At 40.4% G+C, this 12,088-nt stretch overlaps 2 protein-coding genes across 3 annotated transcripts; both read left to right on the forward strand.

Annotated features, from left to right (window-relative positions):
* The first annotated feature begins 722 nt into the window (after positions 1–722).
* Positions 723–4,392, forward strand: ift52 (intraflagellar transport 52 homolog (Chlamydomonas)). 2 transcript variants are annotated; one of them, XM_030778509.1, is made up of 13 exons: positions 723–841; positions 1,165–1,273; positions 1,515–1,644; positions 1,770–1,845; positions 1,951–2,022; positions 2,269–2,395; positions 2,498–2,581; positions 2,697–2,765; positions 2,964–3,118; positions 3,271–3,358; positions 3,587–3,695; positions 3,970–4,115; positions 4,315–4,392. In XM_030778509.1, exons 1-13 carry the CDS (start codon positions 723–725, stop codon positions 4,384–4,386), a joined length of 1,356 nt encoding a protein of 451 aa, XP_030634369.1. In that variant the 3' UTR covers positions 4,387–4,392. The 2 variants fall into 2 exon arrangements, with proteins under 2 accessions (XP_030634369.1, XP_030634370.1); XM_030778510.1 differs by having other exon boundaries at positions 1,186–1,273.
* A 2,143-nt stretch (positions 4,393–6,535) lies between these two features.
* On the forward strand, positions 6,536–11,639 carry mybl2b (v-myb avian myeloblastosis viral oncogene homolog-like 2b). Its single transcript, XM_030778530.1, has 15 exons — positions 6,536–6,555; positions 7,246–7,351; positions 7,436–7,507; positions 7,638–7,730; positions 8,041–8,261; positions 8,416–8,563; positions 8,636–8,692; positions 8,849–9,049; positions 9,225–9,497; positions 10,107–10,249; positions 10,335–10,434; positions 10,657–10,767; positions 11,012–11,125; positions 11,207–11,342; positions 11,470–11,639. Exons 1-15 carry the CDS (start codon positions 6,536–6,538, stop codon positions 11,637–11,639), a joined length of 1,965 nt encoding a protein of 654 aa, XP_030634390.1.
* The last annotated feature ends 449 nt before the right edge of the window (positions 11,640–12,088 follow it).

Consider the following 12,088-nt stretch of genomic DNA (forward strand, 5'->3'; position numbering starts at 1 on the left):
CTAGGATATTTGCTACAGGCAATAGTGACATCTAAAATAATCTCATTCTAATTTTGAATAGACTCATCAGTAAATTTGCATTAGTGGCGCACTAGATAACTGATTGAAGATTAGCTTAGCTTTGGATGGAGCATAAAAGGGTGATTATCCTTTAGCTCACGACAAATGGGTTTATAGGCAAATACACTTCGTATCACGCTACCGAAAAATAATCGGTTTGGATTAGCTACATGTACTTAAATACAACAGCCGAGATTCACGGTAATTTAACACAAACTGCCTAATGTATTAGTGTCCAGCAAACATTAGCTATTTTGTGTCAAGTTACCGTCAGTTCTTAGTGTTTCATTAAGTTCTCAAATTAGTTAAATAAGAGTTTAGAGTTACTGTTTTTTGTCGTGATAATGACCAGATTACCTGCTGTCGTAAACCTGTTTAACGATGAATGAACATCTTTGAACATGTTACAGTAGTCTGTTCTAAAGATCAAAAACGTAGCTTTAGAATGTTTAAAATGTACAGGTCTTACAAATCATAGTACTTCGCATCTATTCCGTGGCTAAATCCATGCTATCAGCAGTCTGTTGTAAAATTAGCAATAGGGCATGAGCTAAACGTTTTAAGAACAACTGCGATTAAGTGTTATTACGCTGCTCATTGTTGTTTTCTTCTCTGCGTTTTAGGTCTTTTTGGTGATCTAGGTAGTTATCCCGTTTATCAGGATGGATAAAGAACAGCGTAACATCGTTGTTTTTAATGCATCCAAAAGGGAACTATTCACGGCCAACAGTGGTTACAAGCTCCTTCAGAAAAAATTAAGAGCGCAGTGGAAGATCCAAAGGTAAATAATTAGTCCCACTCACCGATTGGTAGACTACAAGGCAAAATTGTTTTCATCTGATGTATTGATATTCGATGCGTACTTTGCGTACGCGTAGAGGATCTACATTATTTTTGAAGCACTTCACATCGATACCAGAGGGGGTAACTTTTGTAGTGTAGGTTGTGTACTGACCTGCTCACTTACTGGACGTTCCAGCCACCCGAGGTTCTGACACAAGACACTTAAAATCTTACTTTTTTGACACCCAGAAACTTCCTAAACAATGCACCCATCTCAAAATAGTAATTAAAGTGTTGAGCGTTAACTACTGAATTTGAAAGACCTCCATTCTTGTCCTGCAGCATTAAAGAGGAGCTCACACTAGAGAAGTTGCTTGGTGTGAAGCTATGGATCACTGCTGGGCCTCGTGAGAAATTCACTGCTTCTGAGGTGAGGCGTTTTGTGCCCTTTTTAAAACACTGTATGTTGTTACATAAAGACCAGACGGTATTAATCAGCTTTAATACATTTCCAGTAGTTTACAGTGAAGTCAAGAGACATGTGGTAGTTGTCTGATGCAAAAAGTTATCTTTTTGTCCCATGCAAAAATATCAAATGTCACTTTATAATCAGCAGTGTTCATTGTTATTTCGAGTTGTTTGTGTACTGATACAGTCTTTGCTTTGTAAAGTTGGAAGTTCTGAAGCAGTACCTGGACAGTGGTGGAGAAATCCTTGTGATGCTTGGAGAAGGAGGAGAGATGAAATATGACACTAACATCAACTTCCTCCTGGAGGAGTATGGCATCATGGTTAACAATGGTGAGCTCAGTACAATCACATTTAAATGATTTTGACTGTGACGAACAGTACATAACCAAGCAGTTCATCTGTTTGAATGTCAGGCATATTGTGTTATTTTTTCTCACACATTTTTGTCTTAACAGATGCTGTGGTGAGGAATGTCTATTACAAGTATTTCCACCCCAAAGAAGCACTTGTGTCCAATGGTGTTCTGAACAGGTCTTTTTTAATGTTTTAATCTCTACTCTGCCAACCTCTTTTGACAGAAATGTCTTAGCAGCATAATCAACTATGGTAAATTAATAATCAGTTCTCCCTCCCTAGAGAAATCAGTCGCGCTGCTGGTAAAGTAGTAACAGGGGTCATTGATGATGAAAGTACTGGAAACAACACACAGTAAGTGCTATTCGAATCAGTTCATGTGAGACCATGAATGCAAAGAGCTGAATGCAAAGAGCTGGGATGAGAAGACAGTGTCTCAGTTGTAACGATTTAACATAAATAAAGAAAGACATGATTTTCTGTTTCATCTCTTGCCTTTAGATTATTCTTTCTTATAAAAGGCAAGATGGTGCCATGTATAAGTAACCCCGTGGTTTACTTGGTTTAAGACATTGTGATCTCATCTCTAACCTGAAATAGGGCTCTTACATTTGTGTACCCATATGGAGCTACACTGAGTGTGATGAAGCCTGCTGTAGCTGTCCTTTCAACCGGCTCTGTGTGCTTCCCCCTCAACCGACCTGTTCTTGCCTTCTACCATGCCAAAGTGAGTGCTCATGTCCCAATGGCTTGTGCACATCTTAGTATGTTAAACTCAGTTATCCCCTATATTGATGTTTAATGGATTTGTCTTGCTTTGTGATTGAAGGATGCAGGAAAATTGGCTGTGCTGGGGTCATGTCACATGTTTAGTGATCAGTACCTTGAAAAGGAGGAGAATAGTAAAATAATGGTAAGCTCCACTGAACACACATAAGTCCTGAGATGAGATCTGTGTGTTATGCTGAACTGAATGAATGAACATTGCATCTGATGGTTATTCTGATCTTGTCTTTGCTGCAATGTAGGATGTGGTTTTCCAGTGGCTCATGACTGACAATATTCACCTTAACCAAATAGATGCAGAGGACCCTGAGGTGAGAGTGCGTTCTGGTTACCTGCTGTCTTTGCAAAGCAAGCCGAAAAGATAACTTTAATTAGGGAGTACATGAGAATTAACTCCGGAGCAGAAACCAAGTCACTTTCAAGTGTACAACTACACTGGAATATTCACGAGGCTGAAACGCTCTGAAGTGACTCTCTATTTATGCAATCTTTTCCTGTTTCTCCCCCAGATCACTGACTACAACATGTTACCAGACATGAGACGCCTTTCTGAGAGACTGCGGGTGTGCCTGCAAGAGGGTGATGAGAACCCGAGAGACTTCACGTCTCTTTTTGACATGTCTTTACTGAAGCTGTCCACAAATACCCTGCCCAATGTCATCAAGTGAGCACAGCTTTTACGTCTTTTTGAAAAACACCATGATACACATCATCTACACCTTTATCTGCTTTTCCCACCTCACCATCAGCTGTTGTGCATTGAGTACGTCTTGCAGAGTACGATCTCAAACGTAAGACTGTTCTCTCATTTTTCAGGTCTTATGAGCAGCTCAATGTCAAACATGAGCCGCTACAATTGATCACACCTCAGTTTGAAACGCCTCTACCACCTCTGCAACCCGCTGTAAGCAAATCTACTGTACATATTTCGTTTCCCCAACAAATACATTTATTCATCAGGGAATTTTTTTTTATCGTTTATACTGGGAATTTGAGAGAAAATATAAGTCTTTATTTTTGTAGTGCTTTACCAGGGAATTGGTCCACTGTTCTTGTTTAGTTAAAGCCCAGTAATGCACCTTTGTGTCGTCATGTTTACTTACTGATCTGAGGGTTTTCCCTTTCTGCTCAGGTTTTTCAGCCGGCCTTCAGGGACCTACCCCCTCCCATGCTTGACCTTTTTGACCTGGACGAGGCCTTCTCCTCTGAGAAAGTGCGACTAGCTCAACTCTCAAACAAATGTGAGTCCATAGTAATGTCACTGTGTACTATGCCCAGCAAATGAAATACTGGACATAATTATACTGTTTTGTCTTTACTGTGTTGACGTTTCATTTGCATTGGTCCAAATGATACCTGTGGTGTGTGCAGAATATAAATGTAAAGTAAATCTTGTAGGTGTCAGTAAAATGGCAGGTATGATTGTAGAAAGGGAGACAAACAGTAAAATATTTATCACACCTATGAAGCCAGCTCCACTGATCACACCTCACACTGTCTGTCCTCTGTTCTCAGGCACAGATGATGACCTAGAGTTTTATGTGCGAAAATGCGGGGACATCTTGGGAGTGTCAGGAAAACTAGACAAAGAACGGAGAGATGCTAAACACATCCTAGAGCATATCTTTTTCCAGGTGGTGGAGTTCAAGAAACTAAATCAAGTAAGTGAAGCCTGTATATACCATAGCAAAAACAGAGTATTAATTTGAGCATCTTGGTCTTAATTCTTTGAGCACATTAGGAGCGGTTGGATCATACCCTCAACATCTCAGCCTTGCGGTTTTATAATTAAGAGCTCTCATCTCAATAATTGGAATTTTTTTTTTCTTTTTTAAATCCCTTTCTCTCTTTATCCTAAAGGAGCATGATATCGATGCAACAGAGGCAAGGTTTCATGATTCTGAAGCATTGTCAGCACCCATCGACCAGTGAGAAAAATAAGAGAAGGTTTTGCGTGTGTCATATTTATATTGTGAATGTACATACAATGTCTTAGCTGTAAACATGCAAGCCATTCAGCAGCCGCACTCAGGTCTGGATTCTTGAAACTGAATGTATATAGTGGATGTATGTGACACAAACCAGGCCATGTTCTCCAAATACTCTGTGCAGAATGAAGCTTTTTCCATGTTTAGTGGAAAAACATTTTATTTTGTTATAGAGTTTTGTATGAAGCTCTTGTATCCATTTCACTTTCAGAGACAATGGATATGCTCCAAAAACCTTCAGCGTAGAGAAAATATGAAAGTATAAAATGTACACCATGTTTACCATTATAATCAACATTTTCAGCTGGGATCTATTAATATACGTCTTTTCCATGCTCTGCAGTCTAGAGCTGCTATAAACTGTATAAAACATGTCTCACTTATATACAAGTTAATTGTTTCTCTTTAATTGTTTCATATCATATAATAAAGTTTTCTATTATTTCACAAAACTTTTCTGAACAATACACTTTATTGGTTGCAAAAAAGGATTATTAAAAAGATGAACATTTCCTTCATTTAGTTTTTGATTCATCATCTCTTAGTTCCTGTAAAATTAATTAGAAATTTGTTAGTTTGTAAGTTACTTTAAGTATCGATCATAACAAATTATACAATATCAGGTAGCGTTTACCTATGGTGATTAATAACAAAGAAACTGTATATACTTGTCTTTTGTTGAATTAGTACAAATACCTGTACTGAATGACAAACACCCAAGTTTTTGGAAAAGCTTCTCTGCCAATCCTCCTCTGAATTTGAAACAGCAGGACTTGAGCCCAGCACAGTTGCCTCTCTCCAAGACTTCTGTAACTGCTCTGCGTGATGGACGTGAAGTGGCGTGCCTGGCCAGATGCGCGAGATCTCAGCCAGAGTAGCGGGAAGAGACTGGAACTTCGGGCTCCATGTTCCTGAAACAGTTGACTCCAGGATTGGCTTTGGGCTGTCACTTAAGGGTCTGATTAGGGAGACTTCCCATGAAGGATGGGAGGTGGTTAGGTCAATACAGGACAAGTCAAATGAGCCTGGAATTGTGGGCTTTTGAAATTCCACCCGCTCATAAGGTGTAGAGGACTTGCCCTCTGCAAGGCTGTCGAGCTCAACCGATCTGGAGTTGCTAGGAGTGGTATGCCCAGATGTCTGAATGTTTGTTGGTGTCAGACAGCTTTTGTCAAGAACAAAAGAAGGGGACAGCATACTGGATGTGTGACACAATGGTGCTAGGCGAGCTGGGTTGGCCTCGGGGTATTCAACAACAATATCTTGAGGTACTTTCAGCATTCCTTCAATGGACAGAGTAGACAGAGAGAGATTTGAGTCCAAAAGAATACACCTGTCAAGGTCCGAGAGTGATGGACCTTCGTAGTTTCTGGTTACCCCTGCAAAAGGTTTTGTTTTGATATTTTGTAACTCTGACAAAGCTGCACAAAACGTAATTCTCAGTCAAGAAGTTCCCAATGAACTTTATGTAACAGTAGAGAACAAGTTAAAAAAAAATGCAAAGCACAAGGTTAAAGTAAAACCAACGTTTACGCAAGGATGTTCTTACCACGCTGTACCTGCTCGTCATTCATGACCATGGAGTATGAAAATAAGTTAATTGGGTTCACCTTGCATTTATAGTCCTAGTTAACCTGCAGAATTTAGTTGGTCTACAGCGTCACCTCTGTCACGGAAGTAAACAGCAGAATTGAGATGGAGGGAAGAGACAACTGTGGATATTATAATAAAATAGATAATATTAAGTTATTGTATGAATAAAAAAAATAACCGCACCATAAGAAATGAGACCACCAAAAATAATTTCGATCAATTCAGCTAACCGACTGGGGGAGTTGACGAGGCTGCGTGCGCAGCAGTTTCTCTGCGTCACTCCCGGGAATGCCAGCGAGAAAAGAAGCGCGAGATAGAAACTTGAGCGCGGACAATTCAATGTTGTGTTGCAGACACAGTGTCATCATTTGGGGGAATATCGCGAATTAATTGATTCCCTGTCCGTAAGGACACATGTGTCTTTAGACGTATGCTCAACATCATTCTGAAAGTTTGTTTCCATTTTGATAATTCCGAGAAAACTACAGAACAGCGTAGAAATGTCCTGGTGGGCTCGCGGGTAAGAAAGTCCACTTAATCTGATAGTCGTATGGCTGACTTAGTTCTTTTTTTCCTTGAGTTGCAGGATAAAAAGTAAACCAACTATTTTACAGCATTTAAGACTGGGATGACTGTCTTTATGTCGGTTGCAAGTTATTTACAGAGTGAACCGCGCCTTGGGAACAATGAGTTAATAGCTAATTCCGCTAGCTAAACTTGACTATAAATGCTAGTGTACATTGTTGCTCTTTAGTACGTACCAGCGTATCAACAAAGTCGATCTTTGCAACCTAACGCTATGTCTACAAAATGCAGCAACTTATCTGTTGTTAGCACTATAATAGACTAAAGTTTCTGTTAAACCGATAACAGTACTGCAGAGTCTCATGTGTTGTTGATGTTTGTATGCTTTTAAAACCAGTTGCGCTTCGGCGTTTTCCCAACACCACTCATATCTGCTTTGATTGTTTTCTATCTCTTCGTTCCCACAAAGAGAAAAAACTATCATAAATAACATCCTTGGTCATTTGGCCCGTGTTGGTCAAATTAAATGTCGTAGTCAGATGGTGGTCAACTCGCAATCACTGGTTATTTAGATAAGCAGTGTAGTGCCAAATGGTGTCGTCTGCAGCTCAACACATTGTCGCAATGTGGTTTTAGATGTGTTCCGTAAACATGTCCCAGCAGCTTTTGACATTCTTGTTCTTAGGGCCTCCGGTGAGGATGCGGAGGACGCCATGTGTCAGGACACTGACTCAGATGTTGCCGAACAGAGAGACAGTGGCAAAGTGAAGGTGAAATGGACGCAAGAGGAGGTACGTTTCAACAGTCGACACAAGGTATAGGCTTCAGAATGTTAGGTTTACTTAATGATGTTGACAGTGTCTCTTTCTTTTTAGGATGATCACCTCCGAAAGTTGGTTCAGAATTTGGGACCGAATGATTGGAAATACATTGCCAGCTTCTTACCTGTGAGTTTTCTTCATGTTGTTTGATGGCAAATGCTTTTAATTTAATAAACAGATGGTATATTTTATGTCGGTTTGTGTTTTCACTTAAAGCTGAATATGTTTGACTTAACACAAGTATCTTTTTTGTCAGAATCGAACAGAACATCAGTGCCAGCACCGCTGGTTCAAGGTTCTGGATCCAGACCTCATTAAAGGACCTTGGACCAAGGAGGAAGATGAGAGGGTATAAACAGAAAAATATGGTTGCACTGCATGACATATTCTTTCATGTCTTTCAATATAAATGCATCAATGGAGAGTCCTCCTCTACAACACTGATCATTCCGCATAGCTCCTGTCTTGCAGGTTTTCTGTAAATGAGAGGTAGTTTTTAAACCTGTGCTAGAAAAATTGCTCAACATGACATGTAAGTCTTTACTAGGCATTGTTGAATTTACCTGTCTGACTTACACTCATAATGACTACCTTAGAAAGTAGTTCTCTCTGTTCACAACTATGATCCAACACTTTGCTGAATTTGTTGTCTGACTCAGGTGATAGAACTCGTGAAAAAGTACGGCAACAAGCAGTGGGCAACGGTGGCCAAGCACTTAAAAGGCCGTCTTGGGAAGCAGTGCCGGGAACGCTGGCACAATCACCTCAACCCAGATGTGAAGAAATCTTCCTGGACTGCTGAGGAGGATCTAATAATTTACAAAGCCCACTGCATGCTTGGCAACCGCTGGGCTGAGATTGCTAAACTGCTGCCTGGAAGGTGACTGAATTTAGCGTTTGTGTTTTAATAGGGATTCTTGGTCTGCCCAAGTGTTCAACAGACATGCACATTCCAGTGCTTGTCTCAATACCTGTTTTTTTTTACAAGCTTTTTAGAAGCACATGTCTTTTTGTTGTTGTTTTTTTTTTCTTAGAACGGACAACGCAGTAAAAAACCATTGGAACTCCACTATCAAACGCAAAGTTGAAATGGGTTACTATGCAGGTGTGGATACATCCCTTCAAGTGGTCCACCAGACTGAACTTGGAGAACACAGCAGTATTCAGCAGGTATTTTCCTTAGTGCACCTGTGTGTAATCTAAATGCCGATTCTTTTTTTAACACGTGCACTTACAAGTTATCTGTATCTACAGGGGGAATTTTGCTATGATGGAAGTGTGGAGCCTGTTGCAGCTGAAGTGAGTCAGCAGGTATGTTACTCTCCCTTAAATTACAGATATAACTCAGAATGAAAGATTATTCTGTTGACTTTTCCATCACGGTATTGCTGCATAGTTTTTCATCCCCGTTTACCGGAAGGCCAGAAAATAACCAACTCGTTTTGTTATGTTTGTTTGTACATACAGGAGACCGTAAACCCTGCGACTCAAGATGTTGCTGTCCCCAAGACTGCATCACCTCAAAATCCACGGGTTCCTGTGACACCCAAAAGTGAACGGGATGGTGGAGGAGACTCCAGCACTGGAACCTGGGTTGTGGACAGCTCGGGCTTCCTCTCTCCCTCAGCAACTCCCGTCTTAAAGGAAGTAATGGAATTAATGGATGGAGTAAGTCAGTAGTTTAGGGGGAAAAAACATTGCTTATTCATCCTTTACCAAATCAGAAGATTCTAAATTCACTCTTGGCTTTAAAGATAAACAGAGCTGTCTTATTTATTGTTGTATTTCAGGGTATTTTAAAGTGTAAAAGTGAAATGATTCTTTTTCTTTTCTCTTTGGGAAGGATCTGGAGAGCTGGTGTAATCTGGCAGAATTTGACTTACCTCAGGAGAGTCAGAGCCCTGAGCTTCTTCAGTTTCGTTTGGAGGGGAGCACGCTGCAGGAGCTGAGCAAGGGGAGTCGAGGGGAACTGATCCCTATCTCACCTGGCGCTGCCACGCCCCCTTCCATACTCAGCCGCCGCAGCCGCCGTCGCATTGCCCTGTCCCCGGACCCCAACGACTCCATGACCCCCAAAAGCACGCCTGTGAAAATTCTGCCCTTCTCACCCTCACAGGTGCTTAAATCAGCCTTAATTTACTCAGAATATGATGTGCTTTTCATGTCTCTGTTAGGGTACAGCAAGGCACATCAGTACTCCTCACAGTAACGTGCTTTGTAAATCTGGGAGAAGAGTGCAGTATATTTGGAAAACAATCTTTTTTTTTTTTTTTGGCATGAAATTCTTTCCCTTGTTCTAGCACAATCATGACAAATAAGACATTTAGTTGTGTTTTTCATCCCTTGACATTTGTAGAGGATATATACCAGCTGTGTATCAGAGCTTATGTCTGGTGTAGATTTAAAGGAGTCCTCAGTATGTTCGGAAGAAAGAAATCATTCCCAAAAGACTGCAGTCTCACTTCAGTTGTTCAGAAAAAGCTTGGATTTAAAATATATGATATGAAGAACAAATTAAACTTTGAGTGGCTGACATTTTAAAAGAAGTAATCAAGACATATCTACTATTGCGGGACATATTGCCCATTAAGGGTGATCACAAACATGGTCAAGTTTCACAATATTTTAGGTCATATCGCACAGCCCTTGTCATGTTTTCAGAAACCTTTTTCGCCTCAGCGTTAAAAGATTAATCTGATTTTTTTTTTTTAATATTTGTTTGTAGTTTCTCAATATGTGGACCAAACAGGACACTCTTGACTTGGAGAATCCATCACTCACATCTACTCCTGTGTGCAGCCAAAAGGCCATTGTCACTACACCACTGCATCGTGACAAAACTCCTCTCACTCAGAAAGAAAACACTGTGTATGTACCTGAATCCCCATTAGTCATTTGGACATGGTCAATTTGATATGGATACTACAGCCAGAGTGTTGTCTTTACTGTGCAGGTTCATCACCCCAAACCACAAGTCTGACCTGGACACCACTCCCCGAACCCCTACTCCGTTTAAAAATGCCATGGAGAAGTACGGCCCCTTGCGGCCTTTGGTGAGTTAATTTTTGTCTCTTTAAATTTTCTTTTTAATTGCTGTCTGTAAATCCCTTCTTTGATGTTAGTGAAATAGTTGTTTCGGTTTAGCTTAACACAGCTCACCAATTACAGTGTAGCCTTAGTAACACATTGGTTCTTATGAATTCTTCCTCTTGTGGCAGCAGAGCGTGGTAATAGAAATATATATATTTTTTTTTCTCCTCCTTTTGACACAATAGCCCCCGACCCCTAATTTGGAGGAGGACCTGAAGGAGGTTCTGCGTAGTGAAGCAGGGATTGAGCTTATAGTAGAGGATGAGACTCCTCCTGAGCAGAGACGCAAACAGGTTGTAAGTATGGAAAGAATGAACCTCGCATAAAGGTGCAACAGAATGTCGGATGCATTATGGTTTTCTGTCAAGTGACATGTAGGATAAAGTAATACTGTGCAGTAGTTTTTCCAAGGACACAAATCAGATATCACTGATTTCACTCAAAAAGCTGTGAACTGTATCTCTTAAAAAGCCATACTCATATTACACAGTTTATCATTGAATTTTTACACATTTTAATTATTGTCTCTTCCTTCACTAGCATCGGCCCCCCATGAAGAAAGTCCGCAAATCTTTGGCACTAGATGTCATTGACTGCAATGAAACTGTTACAGTAAGACAACACTCTAAAACCGCTGTAAAGCCACAACAAAAGGTAAGAAAAGTAATGTTGCACTTGTATGTGTTAATAACTGCCATTTGTAATTGACAGTTAATTTGGTATGTTATGTTGTAGGAGGAGACATCATTGTCAGTATCACTCAATTCCTCCTATTCTAACAAGAGAGAGGAGAACGTTCTGGATCAGGGTTTCATTCTCGGCCCAAATGAGAGTGGTCCAGCCACAAAGCCAGTGCCCCCAACTCCGGTAAGTACTCTAGGGTGACAGAGAGTTCATTTATAAGTTTCTGTGAATACAAGTGGTTATTTTTATGAAGCTAATGAGGTCCAGGTCAGTGGAAATCATCTGGGTTTTTTTTTTTATTTTCGGTATGAGAGTTTTTTGTCCCTGTTGGCACTCAATCATCGTCTTTTCTCAGATGTCGCAGGCCTGGGAGGCAGTTGTCTGTGGACGGACTAAGGACCAGCTTTTTATGACCGAGAAAGCAAGACGTTATCTCCGCTCTCTCAAATCCCACGCCCCTAATCGAGCCCTCATCCTGTCCTGAGCCTGCACTGACGTTTCCTTGGCTACGGACTATCTCTAGTGCAGAATTAATCTCATTGTCTGTGTTATTTTTATATCAAGGTCTCATCATGCAAAATGTTGAAAAAAAAAAAAGTGGGGGGCTGGAAAAAATGCGGTTTTACTCTGTGAGCTGAATAGTCAGATCAGGTGTCGCTCTAATAGCTAAATCAGAAATAGACCTTTATACACCCGTGGTAGGTATTTGTGTTAGTGCTTGCTTTTGTTTTTCGCCAGGCACACAGTGGTTTTCAGAGTTCATCTTTCATCAAGACGTTTGTAGTGTTTTGGGATGTTTGCTAAAATACAGTGATCACGGCTTTGTTGGCTAAATGTGTATTTGATTTAAAGCTGTCTATTTCATTTTTGAAATGATTGACCCATATCATAGACAGAAAATATGAATGGATATTCTGAGTGACTTATTTGGTG

This window comes from Chanos chanos, chromosome 6 (genome assembly GCF_902362185.1).
Source record: "Chanos chanos chromosome 6, fChaCha1.1, whole genome shotgun sequence".
NCBI lineage: Eukaryota > Metazoa > Chordata > Actinopteri > Gonorynchiformes > Chanidae > Chanos > Chanos chanos.